A 19,787-nucleotide genomic window follows, 5' to 3' on the forward strand; every position below is an offset into this window, starting at 1 on the left:
CCCCTGTCACTCACAGGGCACTTTGATGTATGATTGGCTGCCGTTCCTCGACGGCGGGTCCCTCCCGCCCAAGGATAGGCGCATGCGCGCGTTGTGCCGCACGGTAGCGGAGGCGGAGGGACGAGGGTCCCGCTGCCGTCGGACGGCGCTGGGGGCTATGGGCAGCGTGCGCTGGGCCTTCCCTTGCGCCGCCTGGCGCCCCTGCCGCCAGGAGTGGCTGCTGGCGGCGCGGCTGGTGCAGCCCGAGGAGAAGGACCGCGTCGGCCAGTTTGTCTTTGCCCGCGATGCCAAAGCCGCCTTGGTACATGATGGTGGGGGGGCGGGAGGCACGGCGGCGGTCGGCCGTAGTCTGCGGGCGGGACTCACAGGACCGCCTTGCCCGGAGCCCTCCGTCTCGTTGCTCTCTCTCCCGCTGCTGCGGGCGTCGCCGGCGGGGCCCTGCCGCTCGACGGGGCTGTGGTGGAGGCTGCCGAGGGCCCCTCGGGGCGCGGGCGGAGGCTGCTGCGCTGCCCCCCCCCCCCCCCCCGCCACCACTCGCGGTCCCGGGACCGGCCCTTTCCCCTGGGGACGCGATTGTCTCCCTGCCGACTCAGTATTGCCCAATTTTCTGACTTCTCGTAGGAAAATACGCCCTGCGAGGGCGTGACAGGGAAGTAAATGCATTACAAAGCGTTAATTGCCAGCTCTGCTTACATCTTCACTTCGGAGGAAAAAGGGATGTTTGCAGTCTGCTCTTAGTAGTTATTCCGAAAGACTTGACAAGTTTTATGTCGTGATGTTAAGAGATAAAATCAACGTACTCTAGGAGACTATACGTGAAGACAGTAGTGTAATGTGTAAGGAAATAAAACTGTTTTACATAATTCAGGTTTTAAATCTCATGTAACAATGTGGTAGTAATACAGACTTTTGCTAACTAGCCTGTAAGTAGTTACTCATAATTTTTAGCTGTGCGGTATTTAGCACCTGAGTCACTGAATGAATGTACTGAAAGGAAGGCTGCTGAGACACTTTGGCTGTTCAGTGTGGGATGAAAAGTATTGATCTGTGCAATAAAGTATCCTAAGTAAATAAGGTAGAGAAGGAACTATTTTATGTGGTTCTTCTAGGCTGGGACTGCTTTTTATTGGGTCTGGGGTTGTCTCTCTGCTAATAGTGATAACAAATGCATTCTGTACTTGGGTCTGGTAAACTATTTTGGTTAAATTTACTTGACACAGGCTTTTATAAACGCGAGAAATCTAAATGATTTGGCTAAAATAGACTCTTAACTTTGTATCAGCAGTAATAAAGCCACATCTTTTTTAGGTAGGTGGTTTTCTAGCAACCACAGATATTTTGCACATAGCGTAATAGTTCTGTATTAATCACTTCCATTTTATTTCACAGGCTGGTCGCCTGCTGATGCGGAAATTAATTGCAGAAAAGTTGTGCATACCTTGGAATGAAATAAACTTGCAAAGGACATCAAAAGGAAAACCTTTCCTGGCAAATAACATATTCAGTATCTATTCGAATTACAACTTCAACGTCTCTCATCAAGGAGATTATGCAGTTCTTGCAGCTGAGCCTGAGCTTCAAGTTGGCATTGATATTATGAAGACTAATTTACCAGGTAATGCATTATGGTGACCAAAGCAGATTCTGTAGTGTTTAAGTGCTGAACATTTTAATGTTTCCCAAAGAACCAATCTGTGTCCTAGTGTAATTAGAGGAGAGTATATGAATGTATTGTGTATTTGCTGTTTTTATTGTTAAATGCACTCCTCATTGTTTATTTTGGGTTTTCTGTTATGCCAGGTATGGATATATTTCCAGTTTAGAAAAGCAGAACCCTGGAAAAATAAGGTCATGAATCCTGCTATGACATTGGCAGGACCGGCATCTGCAGATATTTTAATTACAGGTTTGCTGTCTGTTAGCTAGAAGCAGGGACAACTTTCCAGCTAGGGACAGTGGGATCCATCCCCATGAGAACTTTATAGACCATGAGTATTACTTTCTTGTCCCACAAACGTGGACGTTATATGTGTCAGCACCAGGCCCAGTATTGTAGCAAACGGGCATCGGAGATTCACTGTGAGTGTAATCCTCAGTGAGAGGGGATCATGAGGAGGGAACATTTGAGGTGCCCCTGGTAAAAGACTAAACTTAACACACATTAGTTGTTGGCCTGTTTATTTGTATGAAATGTCGCTCTAACCTGACTATATTAGTGAACTTCAGGATCCAAATTTTAAATTAGAATTGTAGCAAAGTGTATTTCTTAAATACAGTTTTAAGGAGATCATTTAGTTCACAAATGTTCGTCAATGCATGACTGGGTTAAAGGAGAAACATACTGGGGTTTACGATTTACTGGAATTTTAGTTTTTGAGAATCTTCCTCAAATGATTAACCAGATATGATAGTAATAGCAGTGTTCTTAGAAATAATTTGTGTAGTAAGGTAAAGATTCAAATAAACCCTGACTGGATAACTTTCTCTCTGATAGCTTTACACCTTTTTAATGATTACTACAAGTGTATGTTTTTGGATTGGTATGTTTAGCTAAGATGCACAGAAGCTTTACTGCAATCCAAAGTAGAGTTCTCCTCTGTGACTCACTTTGGTCTATTGTAGACCCTCACTCTAAAGATGGTGGTCAGTGTGTGAGGTCACGCTGTAGCCCGTGGAGGACCCCACACCAGAGCAGTTGTATATTTTGTGATAGGAACTGTGGCCAGTGGGTAAAGCTGCACTGGAACAGGTACACCCCCAAAGGGACTGTAGTAATGCAGGGCCCAAATACCAGATTAAGCTCGAGGCTGGTGCTTTTATCATAGCTCTCCCAGGCAATACAAAGTGATGTCCCAGCTGTGTCTACTCCAGATGTCTTGCACACCCTCAGCCTATTTGCTGCAGGGGCAGAGTGACAGAGAAGGCCTTGACGCTGTGCAAACACTGCTGATACTAGTGTGTTATCAACACTGTTTTAGGCATAGATCTAAAACACAGCGCCATACAGGCTGCTATGAAAAAATTAACACCCAGACCCAGTACCCTTGGAAACACTTTGGCTGGACTTGCCACAGGCCTTACTGCAAGTCTCCCTAGTTACTCATTTTAAAAAGCTTTCCTGTTTCAGCAGCTAAATAGTGAAAACCTAAATGTTCAAATGTTTGTGTTTTAAGCTTTTCTTGGGAAATGAAAAATTGAAAGTTGTTTATACGTGCTATATATGGAAGTAAGGATATCTTGCATCCTCTGCTGGCATTTTATGCAGCTGGAATTGCAGCTGGCATTTTGAAGACACATTGCCGATGTCCAGCTGACAAGTCTTATGAAATGTGTTAAACTCTCCTTCTGAATGTAGGAATCAATTTTTAAGAGTAGAGGTTTAATTTTACATTTAGGTTTAGAAACCTGTGTGTTACTTCTCCATTTTGGAATACAATATGTTCAGCTTTGTAAAGGAATATATTCTTAGTTCTTTTCTGGTTAATAGAAAAAAAATCTTTTAACTTCAATATTAGCTGGCTTTATTAAAAAAAAATAAAATCTCATCTCTACTGCTTCCTTTCTCTTGCATTTTTTACTTATTTATTCACTATTTCTTTCTCATTTCCCTCATGTTAAATCGCTGAAATAGTGGATAACCCAATGTCCATTGATCTGTTGCTCATTCTGCAGGCAGCACCAGAACAAATCAAGGTTCTTTTACCTTGTGTCTGAGTGTATTCTTTATTCAGTGTCCCTAGTCACTGTTGTCATAAGAGGTGTAGAATCAAAGTTAGGCTGTCAGTATATATTGTCACTTACTCTTAGTTATGTCAACTTTAGCAGGCTAAATTTAGGAAAAAATTATCTTGAGTTCATCCCATTGATGATGTTTTGGTTGCTGTTCTGCTTCTGTCATGTAGCTTTTTGATTCTCTGTCCTAGGGTTCCTAAATAACAACAGGAAGCTGAAGTTCAAAGTAGGATTTGGTGTCAGGGAAAGAGTTTAATCTCAGCAGAAAGGTAGGAAAAGCAGTGAAACCAAACTCAATTTTTGGTTAACTAAAAAGAGGGTTTAGATACAGCGTTCAGTTCTTGACGTCTTCAGTAGCAAGAGGGGCTCCTGCCAACATGTCCTAGAATTGTTGATGGCAGCAGTCATGACCTCTTACCGTAAAGCAAATGTTGCCACATGCTGTTGGGCAGCTGTGTTCAGCAGCTGTGTGGATTTAATTTGTGAGTATGAGCTGGTGAGACTAAGTAACGCTTTGAGATCCGACACAAACAGGCTTCAGTTTTTTTACCCATAGAGAGAAAAATGATGGTTATTCTGGAGATGCTCGTGATTCCAAAGACTAAATGATGGAATTAAATCAGTGCTTTTGTAATAAAGTGATAATGAAAAACTATATATCCAGATGACCAATCTGAAACAAGCTAGTGACAGATGTGCAGCCTGCTAGGATTCCTGAACGTGGGTCCTTTATCCACCTTCATCCATGGCTACTTCATCCACCTCTCCCTCTTTCATCAGAGATCTAGGTATATATGAACAGAAAAGGGGGCTATTAGGGCAAGTCACTGTATCCACAATCTGAATTCATGGTGGCAAGCTTCACAGTGTGTACAGAGGAGTACAAAATGCATCATTACAAAATTTCCAGCTTTGCTTTCCAATATCTGAAGTTCCACAGCTAGCATAGTCTGTCCTGAAGTAATTTAGCTGTCAACAGCTTGTATGCATCTTTTCTATCTTTTGATAAGGAGAGAAAGGAACTTCAATTCTTGTCATTATGCATAAGAAATAACTGTCATGTTAGCACCTGCTTGTGCAATTGTTTTCCACATTATGTAACTTTACATAAATATTTGTGAATGAAATAAAAAAATACCACGTTCCAGATTTTAAAGAGGTTTTATTTATGGCCATATGTCTTCCTTTTTGGAATTATAATTTGTATTTTTGGAAAAGAAATATGGTATTAACAAAGACTTAGTGATTGTATGTGGGAAAGTGAGCTAGCAAATAAGCAATATTAAGGATAGAATTTTAAATTATAGTCTCTGTAATATGAACTAAAGCTAGCAGTCTTTTCACCTAAAATTTTTCTGAGAAATATTTTTGTCTTAGCAGAATTGCCTAGAACTCTTTTTACTGCTGTGCTATGAATATATAACTTTGGCTTTACCAATATTGTTTTATCTGATTGTTCCACTGAGTGGTGCTCTTGCTCTGTGGTTGCTAAGTACATTATATTTCTGAGAGTGAATCCACTATAAATCTCTTTCTCTGGAATAGCTACAAGGACAAAGAGTTCCCTATGTACAAAGTACATTACAGTAGGTTGGTTTGTTTGGTTTTTTTCCCAAATACTTGTTTAAATACGAACTACTTCATCTTGTGATGTTACCCAACAGAATCTTGATTGAGGTCTCCAATATTCTAGTTCTTATATTCCTTTATTGTTCAACCAGTGAACAAAATATGCAGAGCAAATATACAAGAGAGTATCATGCAGCTGAAAGTTGTGAGAAATATGCTATTAAATTGTGTGCTAGCATGTAACAAGGAGACGTGGTGCACGTGAACATTTTATATCACTTGTTAATCTGTGCTATCTATTTTTGTTTTACTTATGAGCAATAAGAACCTGCCTCTTTCCATATTACTTTTGCTGCATTATTAAAGTCTGAAAAATGAAACTACTTCAAGACATAGCCTTCTTTGAAGGTGAAGGCAGGCCAAACAAGAAGCTATTCTTAGCAGTGCAAATAGAGACAGCTCTACAGAAGTTGCACAGGTATGCAATGGTTTATCACCTTTTTTCCTCTATTCAGATGTTGAACTAAATAATGTAGTGATGGTAGAAAAGGAAGATGTCCTCTTTAGGTATGGTGTGTTGTTGCCTTTTGGTTATCCGGCAGGTTATTGTTGTAGATTTAAATCAGGCTTTCAATTTACTTGGTTTTGAAGAATCACTGAGATCAATGATTTTTTCTTCTCTTTAGATCAGTTTAAGATGAACTCAAGTCATTTGGGAAAATGAACTCTGTACTGTAAATTTGTTAATGGACATAATTGTGGACATTATTTGGCAAGAGAGGTAATGCATATGAAATTATTTTAACCCTTTCACAAAAGAAGTGAGAAGGATTCTCACAGTACTATTAACTCCTCTGGAAAAACTCAGCTTGTGATAATGTATTTGATTTTTAACTTCTGGACAAGAAATTTTGCAACAAGTGTCAACTTGGTTTAGGTGGTGTGTGGGATGTTGATTTACCAGTCACTTAAACTCTGTAAAGTAGAACATTTTCAGAGACTTAGGAAATAATTACAGCTTAATAAAGATTGCTTTGAGCATTTGAAAAAATTTTAAATCTTAGGTTCAAGAGCTTTCCTGCTTTGCAAGTGATTTTCTTTTCAGTAATGCAATTTTTTAGCTTAGATGGAATTACAAAGGTAAATAAATTGACAGTTCATTCCTGATCTTTTATAATCAGCCTGCAATCTTTCTTACCTATTGCATTATAGTTACTTTGATCCGGGCTTCTGCAATCTCGATGTAATTCCAGAATTAAATATTTGACATGCAGTAAAATTAGCTTTTCTCATTAATCTTTCAGTTTTATGCTAGGTTTGCTTATTAAAAGACACAACAGGGTAAACTTTTCTGCATGTGAATTTTACAGAAAATTAATTTGATCTAAAAATACTTCCTGAAATGCTTTTTAAAGAAAGTAGGCTATTATGTGCAAACACCTGATTGTTTGAAACTGTTTTTCTCTCAGGCAAAAAAATGTAAACATAACTTATTTTTCTCTTTCTATTCTCGTTATTTGATCATGGAGGTGAGATAATACAAGAAATGATGGAGATCTTCAAATTGGAGATACGTCACACGTGAATCAAAGTATCAAAGTCGCACACAAAGAAGCTAAATACCATACTTCAGTCTAGCTAGTGGAGGCTCTCTCGCCAGCCATTTATAAACTTTGTGCCATTTCTTTTGGTAGTCATAAACTAAATTGAGAGTTGGGCACACCTACATCATAGTTAAGATATTTGGCATGTCTTTTATCTAGCAGCCATGTTCAAGTTTTTGAACTTGTGATGTGTTTTTTAATTGCTGCTTTTCAGCTTTTGCAATGAGAAGTTCTTGACCTAGAAAGAAATGCCAAAACAGATTGTTCTTTGGAGTGCCTTTGTCCTTATGGTGCCTTAACTTTACCTTAAGCAAAGTTTTAATTGTTTTTGTTTTTATTGTTGTATTTCAGTAAATCTCATAGCAGCAATCAGTATCTAATCTTTTACTACAAGAGATAAGTGCCAAATTATTAGCTAATGGTACATCTATGGATATGTAGATGCACTGTTTGGGATGAAGAAATTAACAAAGGTTTTAGGTTAAACATTACTTCTAATGATTAAGGAAGTCAGAATTTATAAATATGAAAACACATCATTTTTAGATGCAAAGTAGTGCTAAAACAGCTAAATAATATCCTTGTTGAACTAATGAATCATAGTGGTCATATGCCCTTGCACTGAGTAAATGGGGAATAATTTGTTCTTGTTCTAGTTGAAAATGGAAAGAAACAGCCATCTTAAACATACTCTTAAAGAATACGTATTATATAGCAGTTTCATTATTGTGCTTTATTTAGTCATATTTCTAACACTGTTTTAACCTGGAATTACATCACTTTTGTAAAAACACTTGCACATTCTAGTAATTGATTAAGCACCAATGCTTGATAAACTGTGAAAGGAAAATCTGATATTGTGATTGGATTTCCTCTTTGAGAGGAAATAGGCTTTTTAGAAAGAAACATTCTTAATCCTTTATGATTGTTTTTTAATACGAAAACATAAACCCATTTGGATTAAAATAGAAACTGACAGCAAAATGTAGAACAGTAAAAATGAACTTGTAGAGAATAGATATGTTTAAAATGAGGGATAAATTAACAATTATGAAAGCAAAAAACTTAAACCAGGAGCTTTTAGTAAAAATAAGAGGTGGAACAAAGAGAAACTATAAGAATGCTTGTCTGGTTTGGTTTGGGTTTTTTTTTCTGAAATATCCTTTTGCACACAATTTACAATAATCACAGTTTATTCCTTAATTGGTCTTTTGGGAAATCAAGTTATATATTCAAAATGAGGTGCTAAAGAGAACTGAATTTTTTTTTTTTTTTAACAGAACTAAAAATACTTCTCAGCCTGCACTAATGGCAGTTAGCTTTGGCTTTCCAAGTTAAGGAAGTCTAGAAGAAAGGTGTGACGGGGGGCCAAGGTTAAGTAATTATTATGTAAGTATTAGGAATTTGCTTTTTGAGGAGTTTCTTGCTAACACTGCCCATTTCCAATAGCTTCAGCTCTACAGATACATATATTTGTTGCAAGGGTTGGAAAATAGAAGCTGTCTTTATTCTGTGTTGTCAGAAGCTTATTCGGATGTTGTCTGTGCAAGGATTAGGCTTTGGAGATCTTACTAGTTTCAAGGTTGGGATACAATGTTTTAGAGACAGATTTGCAGATTTTTAGACTGACTTATGAAATGGTAGAAATGTATCTTAAACATTTAATGTCTCCCCTCAGTAACTAAAAAAAAAAAATAGTCTCAGCTGGATTTCCCTGATGTAGTTCCTTTCTAAAAGAAATTCTGATTTTTAACAAGGCAAATATTTTTATATTTTCTCACTGAAGGTGACAGGTTGCTGTTGTCATGTCAGGTTTCCAGGAAGGTTTAGGACCAGGAAACTTCTGCTACTTCTATAAGTAGCTGTTTTCTTGCCTTATATTGGGTGGTGCTGTAAGTTCTAGGCATTCATGCCTGTGTTATGTGCTGTGTTGCATTTTGATGGAAAATCCAATCTTGTAGTGCATTAAAAAATAGTTACTTTCCCTGTACAGTTTTTCTGTCTGTTCATCAGAATTGTTGGGTTTTGTTTTAAATATGTAGATCTTTTTCCTAGCAAAAAACCAATTTAATAAAAACATAGCAAAGACTTGGAGATAGTATCTGCAAGAGTAGATATGGTAGTAGATTGCCATAGCAAGATGGGTGATGAGTGGAATGAGAGCAGCCCTGTGTAGAAGGGCTTGGGGTTATTAGTGGATGAAAAACTGGATATAAGCCAGCAATGTGCACTTGCAGCCCAGAAAGCCAACCGTATCCTGGGCTGCATCAAAAGAAGTGTGACCAGCAGGTCGAGGGAGGTGATTCTCCCCCTTTGCTCCGCTCTTGTGAGACCCCACCTGCAGTACTGCGTTTAGCTCTGGGGGCCCCAACATAAGCAAGACATGTATCTGCTCGAGCAGGTCCAGAGGAGGGCCACAAAGATGATCAGAGGGCTGGAGCACCTCCCCTATGAGGACAGGCTGAGAGAGTTGAGGTTGTTCATCCTGCAGAAGAGATGCCTCTGGGAAGACCTTGTAGCAGCCTTCCAGTACTTAAAGGAAGCCTACAGGAAAGGTGGAGAGGGAATCTTTATCAGGGAGTGTAGTGATAGGACAAGGGGTAACAGTTTTAAACTGAAAGAGGGTAGATTTAGATTAGATATTAAGAGAAAATTCTTTGCTGTGAGGGTGGTGAGGCACCGGAAGAGGTTGCCCAGAGAAGTTGTGGATGCCCCATCCTGAGAAGTGTTGGATGGGGCTTTGAGCAACCTGGTCTAGTCGAAGGTGTCCCTGGCCATGGCAGCGGGGTTGGAACTAGATGATCTTTAAGGTCCCTTCCAACCCAAACCATTTTGTGATTCTATGAAAGATATAACTGATACAGGTGAATGGACCATTGAAGTTTATCAGTTTTTCAGTTGTGGGCCATGCGCTGCTTTTGCCATGTTGCAATACAATTATCTTCCTCTTTCATCTTTTCTTGTATAGCCTGTTGGCTGGATAAAAGACAGCTCCTGCAGTGGCTGGTCTGGAGCTATGCAGAAGTTGATTTGTGTGTTGATAGCAGGGAAGGATACGGGGACACAATATGCTGAATGACTAGCTGACTGCTATCTCTTCTCTGTGGGAAGACCAAACAAAACATGCTGTGTTTTAGCTGTCAAGTGGGCCAAACAGTCTTTCAGCTGCTGGCAAGCCAAACAAATGGCTTTACAAGGGTTTGGTTTTTTTTTAAAGCATGTTCTTACATGGTTACTTTCACTGTTACATAGGAGAGATCAGTTCCCAAATTTAAAACACTAATACTTTTTCTGTCATCTAGCGGTTTTTGGACTTCATTTTGAAGGGGGAAAAGAGGGAAGGACTGTGTATACACAGAAATGGGGATGTTTTAAGCATGAAAAAGATAAGGGACTGTCATGGTTTAACCCCAGCCAGCAACTAAGCACCACACAGCCACTCACACTTCCTCCCCCCACCTAGTGGGATGGGGGAGAAGATCAGGAGAAAGAAGTAAAACTTGTGGGTTGAGATAAGAATGGTTTAATAGAACAGAAAAGAAGAAACTAATAATGATAATGATAACACTAATAAAATAACAACAGTAATAATAAAAGGATTGTAATATACAAATGATGCACAGTGCAATTGCTCACCACCTGCCAATTGACACCCAGTTAGTCCCTGAGCCGTGATCCCCCCACGCCCCCCAGTTCCTATACTAGGTGGGACGTCCCATGGTATGGAATACCCCATTGGCCAGTTTGGGTCAGGTGCCCTGGCTGCGTCCTGTGCCAACTTCTTGTGCCCCTCCAGCCTTCTTGCTGGCTGGGCATGAGAAGCTGAAAAATCCTTGACTTTAGTCTAAACATTACTTAGCAACAACTGAAAACACCAGTGTTATCAACGTTCTTCTCGTACCTGGCTCAAAAACATAGCACTGTACCAGCCACTAGGAAGACAATTAACTCTATCGCAGTTGAAACCAGGACAGGGACGTTTTTACTGCATCTGGCTGTGAGATTCATGTTCTGGGACAGGCGTCTGTGCAGTGTCCTGACTTCCGACATTGCAAGGAACTCTGTTGTTCAGTGGCTTCATTACTGGAGTAGGATATCATGATGTGGAAGGATATAGTCCCATAGTGTGTATGTCTCAATATTGAGGACCAGCTCCACACCAAACCCTGAATTTAGAAGAGAGATCTCTCATCGTACTCTGAGAGAAACCAGCTCAGTCTGAATTAGCTTGTACTTTCTAAGGTTGCAGAGCTTTCTGGGGGGGGGGAAATTGCATTAGTCAAATCAAGGCGCTAGGAAGCGTGAATCATGTAGTCAAATTCATGTGGAAGATGATGATGACTTAGGTACTGATAATTGGCTTTTTTCCCCCCCTCTTTTGTCCAATGGGATATTTATGTACCAAGTACCAAGCAGATCCCAATGCACCTTCAGGTTCTGCAGTAGTACTAGTTCCTTAGAGATGGGAATACTCTCCCTGTAATCACATTTTCACTAAAGTACCTACCCTTTCCTGCTACTATTATCTTAATGCTTTTATGGTTCAGTAGCAACCATTAGCGATACCATGTGGATAATGTTGTTTTGCAGTATATCTGATTGAATGCAAAGATAGAACTGGGTGTCATCCCCTTTGTGCTGGAATTTCTATCTATGCATCTCACCAGCACCATGTATGCATGCATATATATACATGCATACCAGTATATATGTGTGTATATGTATGTATATATGTACATATATGCTTTTTTATATACATATATATGAGTGTGTGTGTGTAGATATATATGTGCACACACATGTACAGTGTGAGAGTTAATCTGATTTCACTGGAGGTAGAAAGTGATCTAGTATTGACACTGGATGGTCATTCTCATAGCAGTGGGTTTTTGCTTGTCTGTTTTCTGGCAATAGTAGATGGTATTAAGTGGTAGATTTTCTTTATTTTTAAGCAAAGGATTAATTGTCAAAGGTTTCAGTCAATATGATCTTTCTGTATGTGTAGAAAGGCCCTCTAGTACGTTATTTCATAAAATGTAAAAAATGTTTGAGAGATCTGGTGGCTTGGTAGTACTACTGTAGTGTAAGGCTATAGATGGTCAGGCACATATATGTGGGTACTGTTGCACTAGCAACACCTTGAGGATTTTGTTGTCTAATTTAAAGAGTAAAAAGATCTAGCTCCATTAGAACATGTTCTATGTTCCTAAATGTCTGTTACCTTTAAAGAGATCTGAGCATGTTTGACTTTTTTTGGCTTCTTTTACATCAGTATTTTGTTCCTCACAACCCACAGGCACAATGGCTTTATACAAGAAAGTCTAGTTTTATGTTTATTTAGATTTTGTGCTTTTGTGTTTATTTTCAGTGCGGATGCATCATAACTTCATGAGTGTTGAAAGGAAGTAGAGTTCCTGCTGCTCTGACAAAATGGAATGATTGCTTTAACTGTTTGATATATTTTATAATGGAAAACTGATTAAAATGCCATTTTTATGGGGTAATTTACCTTTTTGAGGAAATACTGTGGCTACCTAGAGCTTTGCTAGCTGTGGTCTATGTCAATGGTTGTAACTTTTACTTGCTTAAGCCCTTTCCAAGAGGTTGTATAACAAGTTACGAAAGGTTTTCGTATTTTATTACTGCTCATTATCTTTTTTGCTATTACTGTTTAGTTATACATTTCATTAAAAGAATTTGGGGTTCCTGAATCATCTTAGTGATTTAGACCTCATATATTTTAAATACTTTTATTTTGTCTACTCAGAAGCAAGCTAAAACCATGTGCTTGCACCCAGGTGTGATTATGTCAGTAAGGTCTTCAATGCAAGTCTGTACTACAGTTGAATATTTGGCATAGAAAGAACATGTGAAAGTATGCTGGAGTCTGAACAAAATTTGAGAGGATGTGTCATTTTTTTTCTATTTTCAGAACAAATGACAAAAAGCATTTATCTGTTGCAGACCATAGACCACCTGTCTGTAAATTGATCAGATGTGAGGTATCCAGTTAATAGTGTGTGACTTTTCTTCAGGTTTTTTTATCCAAGCCATACCTGTGTCAAAATTGCTATTTTTCCAGTGCAGTTTTGGAGGTAGAGCTATCTAATCCATTATGATTTTTTACTTTCTTTTGTTTAACATTGACTATCAGGGCAGCTTGCTTAAATATTCATCACTGCTGTTAGACCCAATCATAGTAATGTGATTGAAACCTTAGCAGTTTCTCTAATATTGCAAAGACTTAACGATCCTAACTGCAGAGAAAATATCAAACATTATCAAATTATGTCAGTCTCTTTATGACTTTTCCATGTTGTACAATCTGGGAAACGTTGAGTAATTCAGAGGAGGCAACCTCAAATTTTCTGACATTTTAAAGTTAATGCTGCTTCTCGGAGGCATGCCAAGATAAAACATATCATCAGTAGTTACACGAGAATGGATGTTTAACATACATCACTGGGAGAATTGCGGGATACTGGCAGAAGGTGGAGAGGTCACAGAATGTAAATCCAATTTCCAACTCACACTAAAGCCGTGTGAGGTAACAGATTTTAAAAACATGCTTTGTTAATTTTCTGTCTAGTTCTTCCAAGTTAGTAATTTATCTAGCTAATTATTTGTCTTGTGTTGTCAGTTTCTAAACATCTGTACAAGGGTTAGTTGGTATGAATGAACAATTCGCACTTGCTCATAGGTTGCAGAGGAAATGTTTTGTCTGTATCAGTTTACTTTGGTTTCCTTTAGAGATAGTAAAACATGGTCAAACATGGCTTGGGTCCTACATCAAAGGATTGTCAGCCCAAGAGTCCAGGACTCAAAACGTATTCATTGTATACAGTTTGTTAGTTTGCAGGATTTATAGCTAGGCTTTGTTTCACTTTATTAAGTAGATCGATCTGTTCATACTTCAGTCGCCCATTTTGCTAGCCAGTACGTTTTGCATTGTCACTTTGCCTGTTTGCCATCTGAAAGTAATTGATATGTATTGATTAGATATTAGTTCTTGATCATTGACCTGTTTCTTTCATGCAGTTCAAGGCAGTCAGGCGTCTGTTAGCATTCTGGGGTTTGGGATTTTTTTGGTTGTTTGTTTTGTGGGTTTTTTTCAGCGGATTAGTAGATCAGTAATCTGGCAGTAGTAGCTTTTAGCTTTCAATTTCCATAGTTTTGGATATAGACCACAGTATAAGCTAGTTAGTTTGTATCTGACCAAAACAATCTGAAGACTGTAAAACTGGTAAAAACTGAAGTGAGGAAGGTCAGTCAGTCATCTGTTCTTCTCACTATTTTTGAAAAGGCATGTCATAGTTTTAATAACTTCAGGTACAACAGGACAGTTACTACCTTTAAGTGTACATTGTATTACCAAAGCTGACTTACAATTGACCTGATGTTTTTAACAGTGTAAACAAAACACCAGTATGAAGATTTCTGTATTAGCCCTATGGATAGTAGTCTTCACTATTATTAGCATCATAATTTACATGGATCTGCCTACAAATGCAGGTTGTTTGGCTTTTTTTATCAGGTAGGAAAATGCATTTTTTTCCTGCATTTATCTACTATTTCTAAAGCATTTTCTCAAATAGGACCAGGGAATATAGTATGTTTTCTTATTCTTCACTCCTGCATCTTTTTAAAATCAATCTTTTGTATCTGGTCTGAGGTTTTGCTGTTTTACAGGGAAAATGCAAAGCAGATTTTTGGCCTAGTCTTTACAAAAAAATTAATAAAATACCCAGTTGTCGTTGCAGTGGAAAAGATGGCATTGTATATTTCAATGTAAATAGTTTGTGCAAAAAATCCAAAATGCACACATGTATGCACACACATGATTGTGCATACTTATCTGTATATAGCATGTTTACTTTCCAGGTTTAATATTGGACTCTTTTCCAGTATCACTCACTATTTCTTCTCCTCACTCTTCCTGAAATTTCCCGGATATTGTGTATTTTTAATTTAATGAAGAAACTTAACTTTTGGGTTAGAATTTCTTTTAAAAATGCATAGAAGACAATTTTTGAAAGATTACTCAGATTATATTTTTAAGGATCTAATGTGCTTGAAAGTTTATTAGCAGGGAATAATAGCTGTATATAGGAAAGAAATCGATTGCCTTCACAGCTGTGTTAATTTTACATTTATTTTTTTCTGTGAACTACTCTGGTTTCAAATCTTCATTATGGTGTGATAGGGGTGTGAGGCTTAAGTGTCTGTATATTAAAGAAAAATCAATGAAAATATATCTTGGTCTCAAGGATAAAACCTCTAGCTTCTCTTGTGAATATCAAACTAATTTAGACACCAACTGGAGGAACTGGTCAGAGATTTGGTGGATGTCTTTGCTCTGTTGGCTACTGTTCCCTAAGAAGCAAGTTAAAGAGTGTTATGGAAAGGAGGCAGAGCTCTACATATTCTAGGGAAAAAGGACTTTTAAAGTTAGGCCATTGAATAGCTAAACCATCCAGTCAATTTTGTTCTAATGCAAATGAACAGACAGGTTTGTATTTGTCAGGCAATCAGATACTGGGACAAATTGTTGTCAGTTAATTGGATATTATGAAAAGAATCTGTAGTATGTTTTGGTTAAATTTAGTAGAGTTTTCTAGTTGAGTTTCTTGCTTTTCAGCAAGGTGATCGATCCAATGTAAAAACAAAAACTGCTTCCAATATTTAGAGGGCGTCATGCTCTGTAACAAAAATTCTTCAAAAGTGGAGTTTACAGTAGACTAAAGAAATGCTTTCAGAATATTAGCTATTATGAACAAAAGCAAAAAGAAAGAATGCACAACAGTTTATGTAAAGGTGAGAAAAAGAGTGAACTATAAAAACATATACAAATGAAAATGTATTTTCAAATGAGGGCAATATAATTCTGCTCAATATTAAAAAGAATTAAAGTTTGATTCCAAGTTTCTCTTGAAAAGAAATTTTGAACAGTATATTAACTGTAAGTTAGGAAATTAAGTGGCATAGGCAAGTAAGAAGTATATATACAAAGCATTGGAAATAGTTTTAAAGTTTACTTTGCCAGGCATTGCCACATTCAAAATTTCTAGCTGTTAACTGAGATTTTCATAAGGTTTATAGTGAAGTTATTTGGTTGATAACTGAAAAGATATATGTATTTCTGAAAAGAAAAAGCATCTTTCTTAATAACATCTTTATGATTAGGCTTCTATACTAAATAAAAAACTCATTTTTAAGGTATTAATAGAGGGTAATTGTGAAAAGAGATATTGTTAGATTTTTGACAGCATACTTACAGTAGTCAATACAATAAATTTCAAAGCAAGAAAACTCTGTCACAGCGGAGCTTATTTTCATTAATCCACTTGACTCAGGCAAATTTGGTTTAATTAAAAAAATCTTATCCCTACCCTTCCACCCCCTTGTCATGTTAATAACTTTTGTGCCATGGGCTCAGTTTTTCTGTCTGCTGAAATACACACTCTCAATTCCCTATAGAATCTAAATCAGCATTTTTCTCATTTCTTTTTTTTTTTTTTGAAACCTTTTATCCAGTATTTTCATAGATCTGCTCCCATCACAATTTTTCTTCTCTTAAAGAAAACCAGCAAAAGGTGAGTGATTGTTGTTTCAAAGAATTTTAATAGTTGATAGGTATATGTATCTTTTCCCATTAATCATAAGCCACCTGTGGAACAAGCTTCCTGTTTTTCTCTGCTTCCAACTCCACTTATTTTTGAAATCTCATATGAAAACATGTCATATCTCTCTTAGCTATTCTTAAACCCACAAAATTTAATTTATTCCATTTCAGTGATGAACCCCCACCGAGTCAGATGCTTGACCAATCAGATAAATATTGTGCAATTTCCTGATGCTCACCAATTTAAATAAGTAATTTACATACATAAACATTTTTTCTGAAGTGCATACATTGTGTGTTACAGGAATCTCACTTTGCCACTGCGGTGGACAAGATTACTGTAAGTATATTGGATGTATTGGAATCAGAATCTAAATTCCGATTCTTCAGAAGCCATAAATATGACTTACAAGAAGGGATACTTGAGATGCAGTTTTGTGCGTTTCAAATAAATTTTTCCACGTAGTAGTATCCCCAGCTAATATTTTGGCTCAATGTTTAAGTGGTTTTTTGAATAACCCTGAACACTGGGAAAGGAGTGCTGGATTATATGAGCAAAGGCTCAGTACTGTGTGAACCCAGCTGTGCAGCATCTGCTCTTGAGCTTGTTAGTGTATGTATGTTTAGAAGCACAGACAGATCAGATGGGCAGTTTTCTACAACCTGTATAGGCATATCTTAAAGGAATCTTTTTTTCTTTACTGCTGTGAGTTAAATAAGAAACAGTACTACAATTATAAGTTTCAATGAGTGTCTGGCCTTATCATTGATCATTGAAAATGTAAAGACAGAAAGTGTTTCTGGAAGTATTTGTAATATGTATGTGCACTACAATAAAAGCATTTGTTCCTTCAGAGAAGCAGTTTTTCAAGTTTTTATTGTCAGTTCATTTTTGTCATGCTTCTCCAGTTCATAGATCTTTTTTAGAGGATTTTCTTTACTGTTTTTCTATGAGCAAATTCTAAGTTTGCATACAGTAAGGATTTTAGAGCATTTATGTACCAGAATTCTACCTGCATAAATACATACACTGCAGCCAAATTTCTCTTAGAAAATTGGTATCATCTTGTAGAGAAGAAGAAACTACTGCACGGTGAAGTGCAGTTACTAAGTTCACATTTTTAGTTAGTTAATAAAAGTCTGAAGGTAAAACCAAAACCTGACTACGTTTATGAGAATGTTTATCATGTTATGTCATTTTTGTGGTGAATACTTTGTAAGTCTTGGGGAAGATCTCTGAAACTTTTAATAGTATTTTTAAGAATAATTTGTCTGGTTGATAACCCTTATAAATACTTTTTTGTCTTGCCTTTATTTCCCATCAGGTTCCAACTTGCATTCCGGTTTCTTTTGTGTTCTGTTACGTGGCCTTTGTATTTTCCTTGTAGAAAACATTGTGGCTTCATGAAGATCACTGAAATATTGAGGCACATTTTTCCTTCTTTGCTTAAATTTTACAGAGTAGGCTTTGAGATTATGAAAAATGTTTAGTACTTCTCCTAAACTTCTCTGAGAGAAAAATACAGGCCATAAACACAAGAGGAAAAATAATTCGAAAGGTCTTAGTTATCATCAGTATAGGAAGCTCAGATGTTCAGTGAAGGGCCCTGGTACCCTATCTTGCCCTGTGCCTCACATTATCATCTGTAGACTATGCCATGTGTAATCCAAAATTGTATCCAAAATAGCTGTTAGCTCTAAAGTATGCGTAATAGAATAATTTGGCATGAAAGCTCTTTGGTATATTTTTAATGAAATTTAATTATCTTGTAAACTAGACCTTGGATTATTAGTGAATTGTAATGGTCACAGAAATAAGTCCAAGTGTTTGTGTAATTGTTGATAGGTGATTTTATTTCTGAAACAAGTTGGCAAATGGGAGGTAATTTAGAAATGAAAATTTAAAAGCAACTGAATAATTGCTCTATGGGACTTGTTCCCATTCTTTCAAAGGAGGTTTTTGTAAATTGTGACAAGTACGTTTGAAGCTTTCCCCACCCCTCAAAATAAAAGCAAAAAAGGTAGTATCTAAAAGAAAACTTTCTGCTGCTTCTAGTTTTGTCCCCTTCTCATCCCCCAGGTCATGAGAATCATGCAAACACTGAAGAGCGTTTAATGAAGGGCCACCAAGGTGATTAGAGTCTTGGGGAACGTGACCTGTGTAGAAATATTGATGGAGCTGGGTTTGTTGAACCTGAGGAGGGGAATCTGATCACAGTCTGCCTGAAAGGTAGCGGTAGAGAAGATGTAAGTAGCTGTTTTCATGAGGGTACACAGGAACAGGGCAAAGGGCAACAGACTCGGGTTACTTCAGGGGGAATTCTGTCTCAATAGAACAATTCTTCACCATGAGAACAGTAAACACTGGAATAAGTTGCCCAGAGGAGGGATGAAAGACTCTGCTTGACAGGGCCCTGGGTAACCTAACATAAGGCTCTTTTTTCAACAGAAGGTTGGACCAGGTGGTCTCCAGAGATACTTTCCAACCTAAATTTTTCCATGATTCTGTGAGTCTATCTTTCTCTAATATTGAAGCAAATATGGGGAAATGGACTAGGCAGCTTGTGGGACTGCTAGTAATTTGTGGAGAATAATAGTCCTAGCTCCTCTAATCTGATCCATTCCTTGGAGAGAAGCAATGGTACTGTATTAAGAAGGAAATGGGAAGGGAGGGCAATTCAGGAGAAAGCGGTGCCTGAGCTTTTTCAGAGGAGGGACGTGACAGATGGTTGGAGTGGAGGGGGTAGTACTGTGTAAATTTGAACATAAGCACTGAGAAGGTTAGCTGAAAAGCTGAAGAAATCTGGGACAAAAAAGGGGTAAGTAAGGAGTGAAAAGGCAGTAGTATATGGGTTTGACATACACTTGGTATACTAAACAGTTTAAGTATCAAGTGTATTCATCATGCATGGTAAGGTTTGGATGGTGGGAGGACTGACAATGCAGGAGGTATTATACACCTCTAGGTGCTGAAGGTAGTCTGGATAGTAGTGTGGATAGTCTTGGATAATCTTGTCTGGTAGTGTGAATAGCCCTGGGTTACTGAAGCAAGAGAACTCTGAAAGCAGTGGAGGAAGAAGGGTACACCAGGACATTCTTGAATGTTTTGTAGTTTAAATCACCTGAAGAGGCTGGTGCCTCAAGACTATTGTCTTAAATACTTGAGAGAAGAAGAGAAAGGGGAAAAAAAAAAAGTGGATTGTTTGGAGCAGGTGTTACCACAGTTACTTGGTCATAAAATGGGCCATATAAACTCAGAG

General features: G+C 37.8%; 1 protein-coding gene across 4 annotated transcripts in view; it reads left to right on the forward strand.

Annotated features, from left to right (window-relative positions):
• Positions 1-7: 7 nt before the first annotated feature.
• AASDHPPT (aminoadipate-semialdehyde dehydrogenase-phosphopantetheinyl transferase) overlaps positions 8-19,787 on the forward strand; it is a 73,420-nt gene continuing 53,640 nt past the window's right edge. The window contains exons 1-2 of one of the 4 annotated variants that reach the window (XM_052812913.1): positions 8-301; positions 1,390-1,615. In XM_052812913.1, coding sequence (XP_052668873.1) covers positions 26-301; positions 1,390-1,615 — 502 coding nt within the window. In that variant the 5' untranslated portion in view covers positions 8-25. The remainder of the gene's footprint in view (positions 302-1,389; positions 1,616-19,787) is intronic. The other 3 variants (XM_052812914.1, XM_052812915.1, XM_052812912.1) reach the window with 3 other exon arrangements.

This window comes from Harpia harpyja, chromosome 17 (assembly GCF_026419915.1).
Source record: "Harpia harpyja isolate bHarHar1 chromosome 17, bHarHar1 primary haplotype, whole genome shotgun sequence".
In the NCBI taxonomy this organism is placed as follows: Eukaryota; Metazoa; Chordata; class Aves; order Accipitriformes; family Accipitridae; genus Harpia; species Harpia harpyja.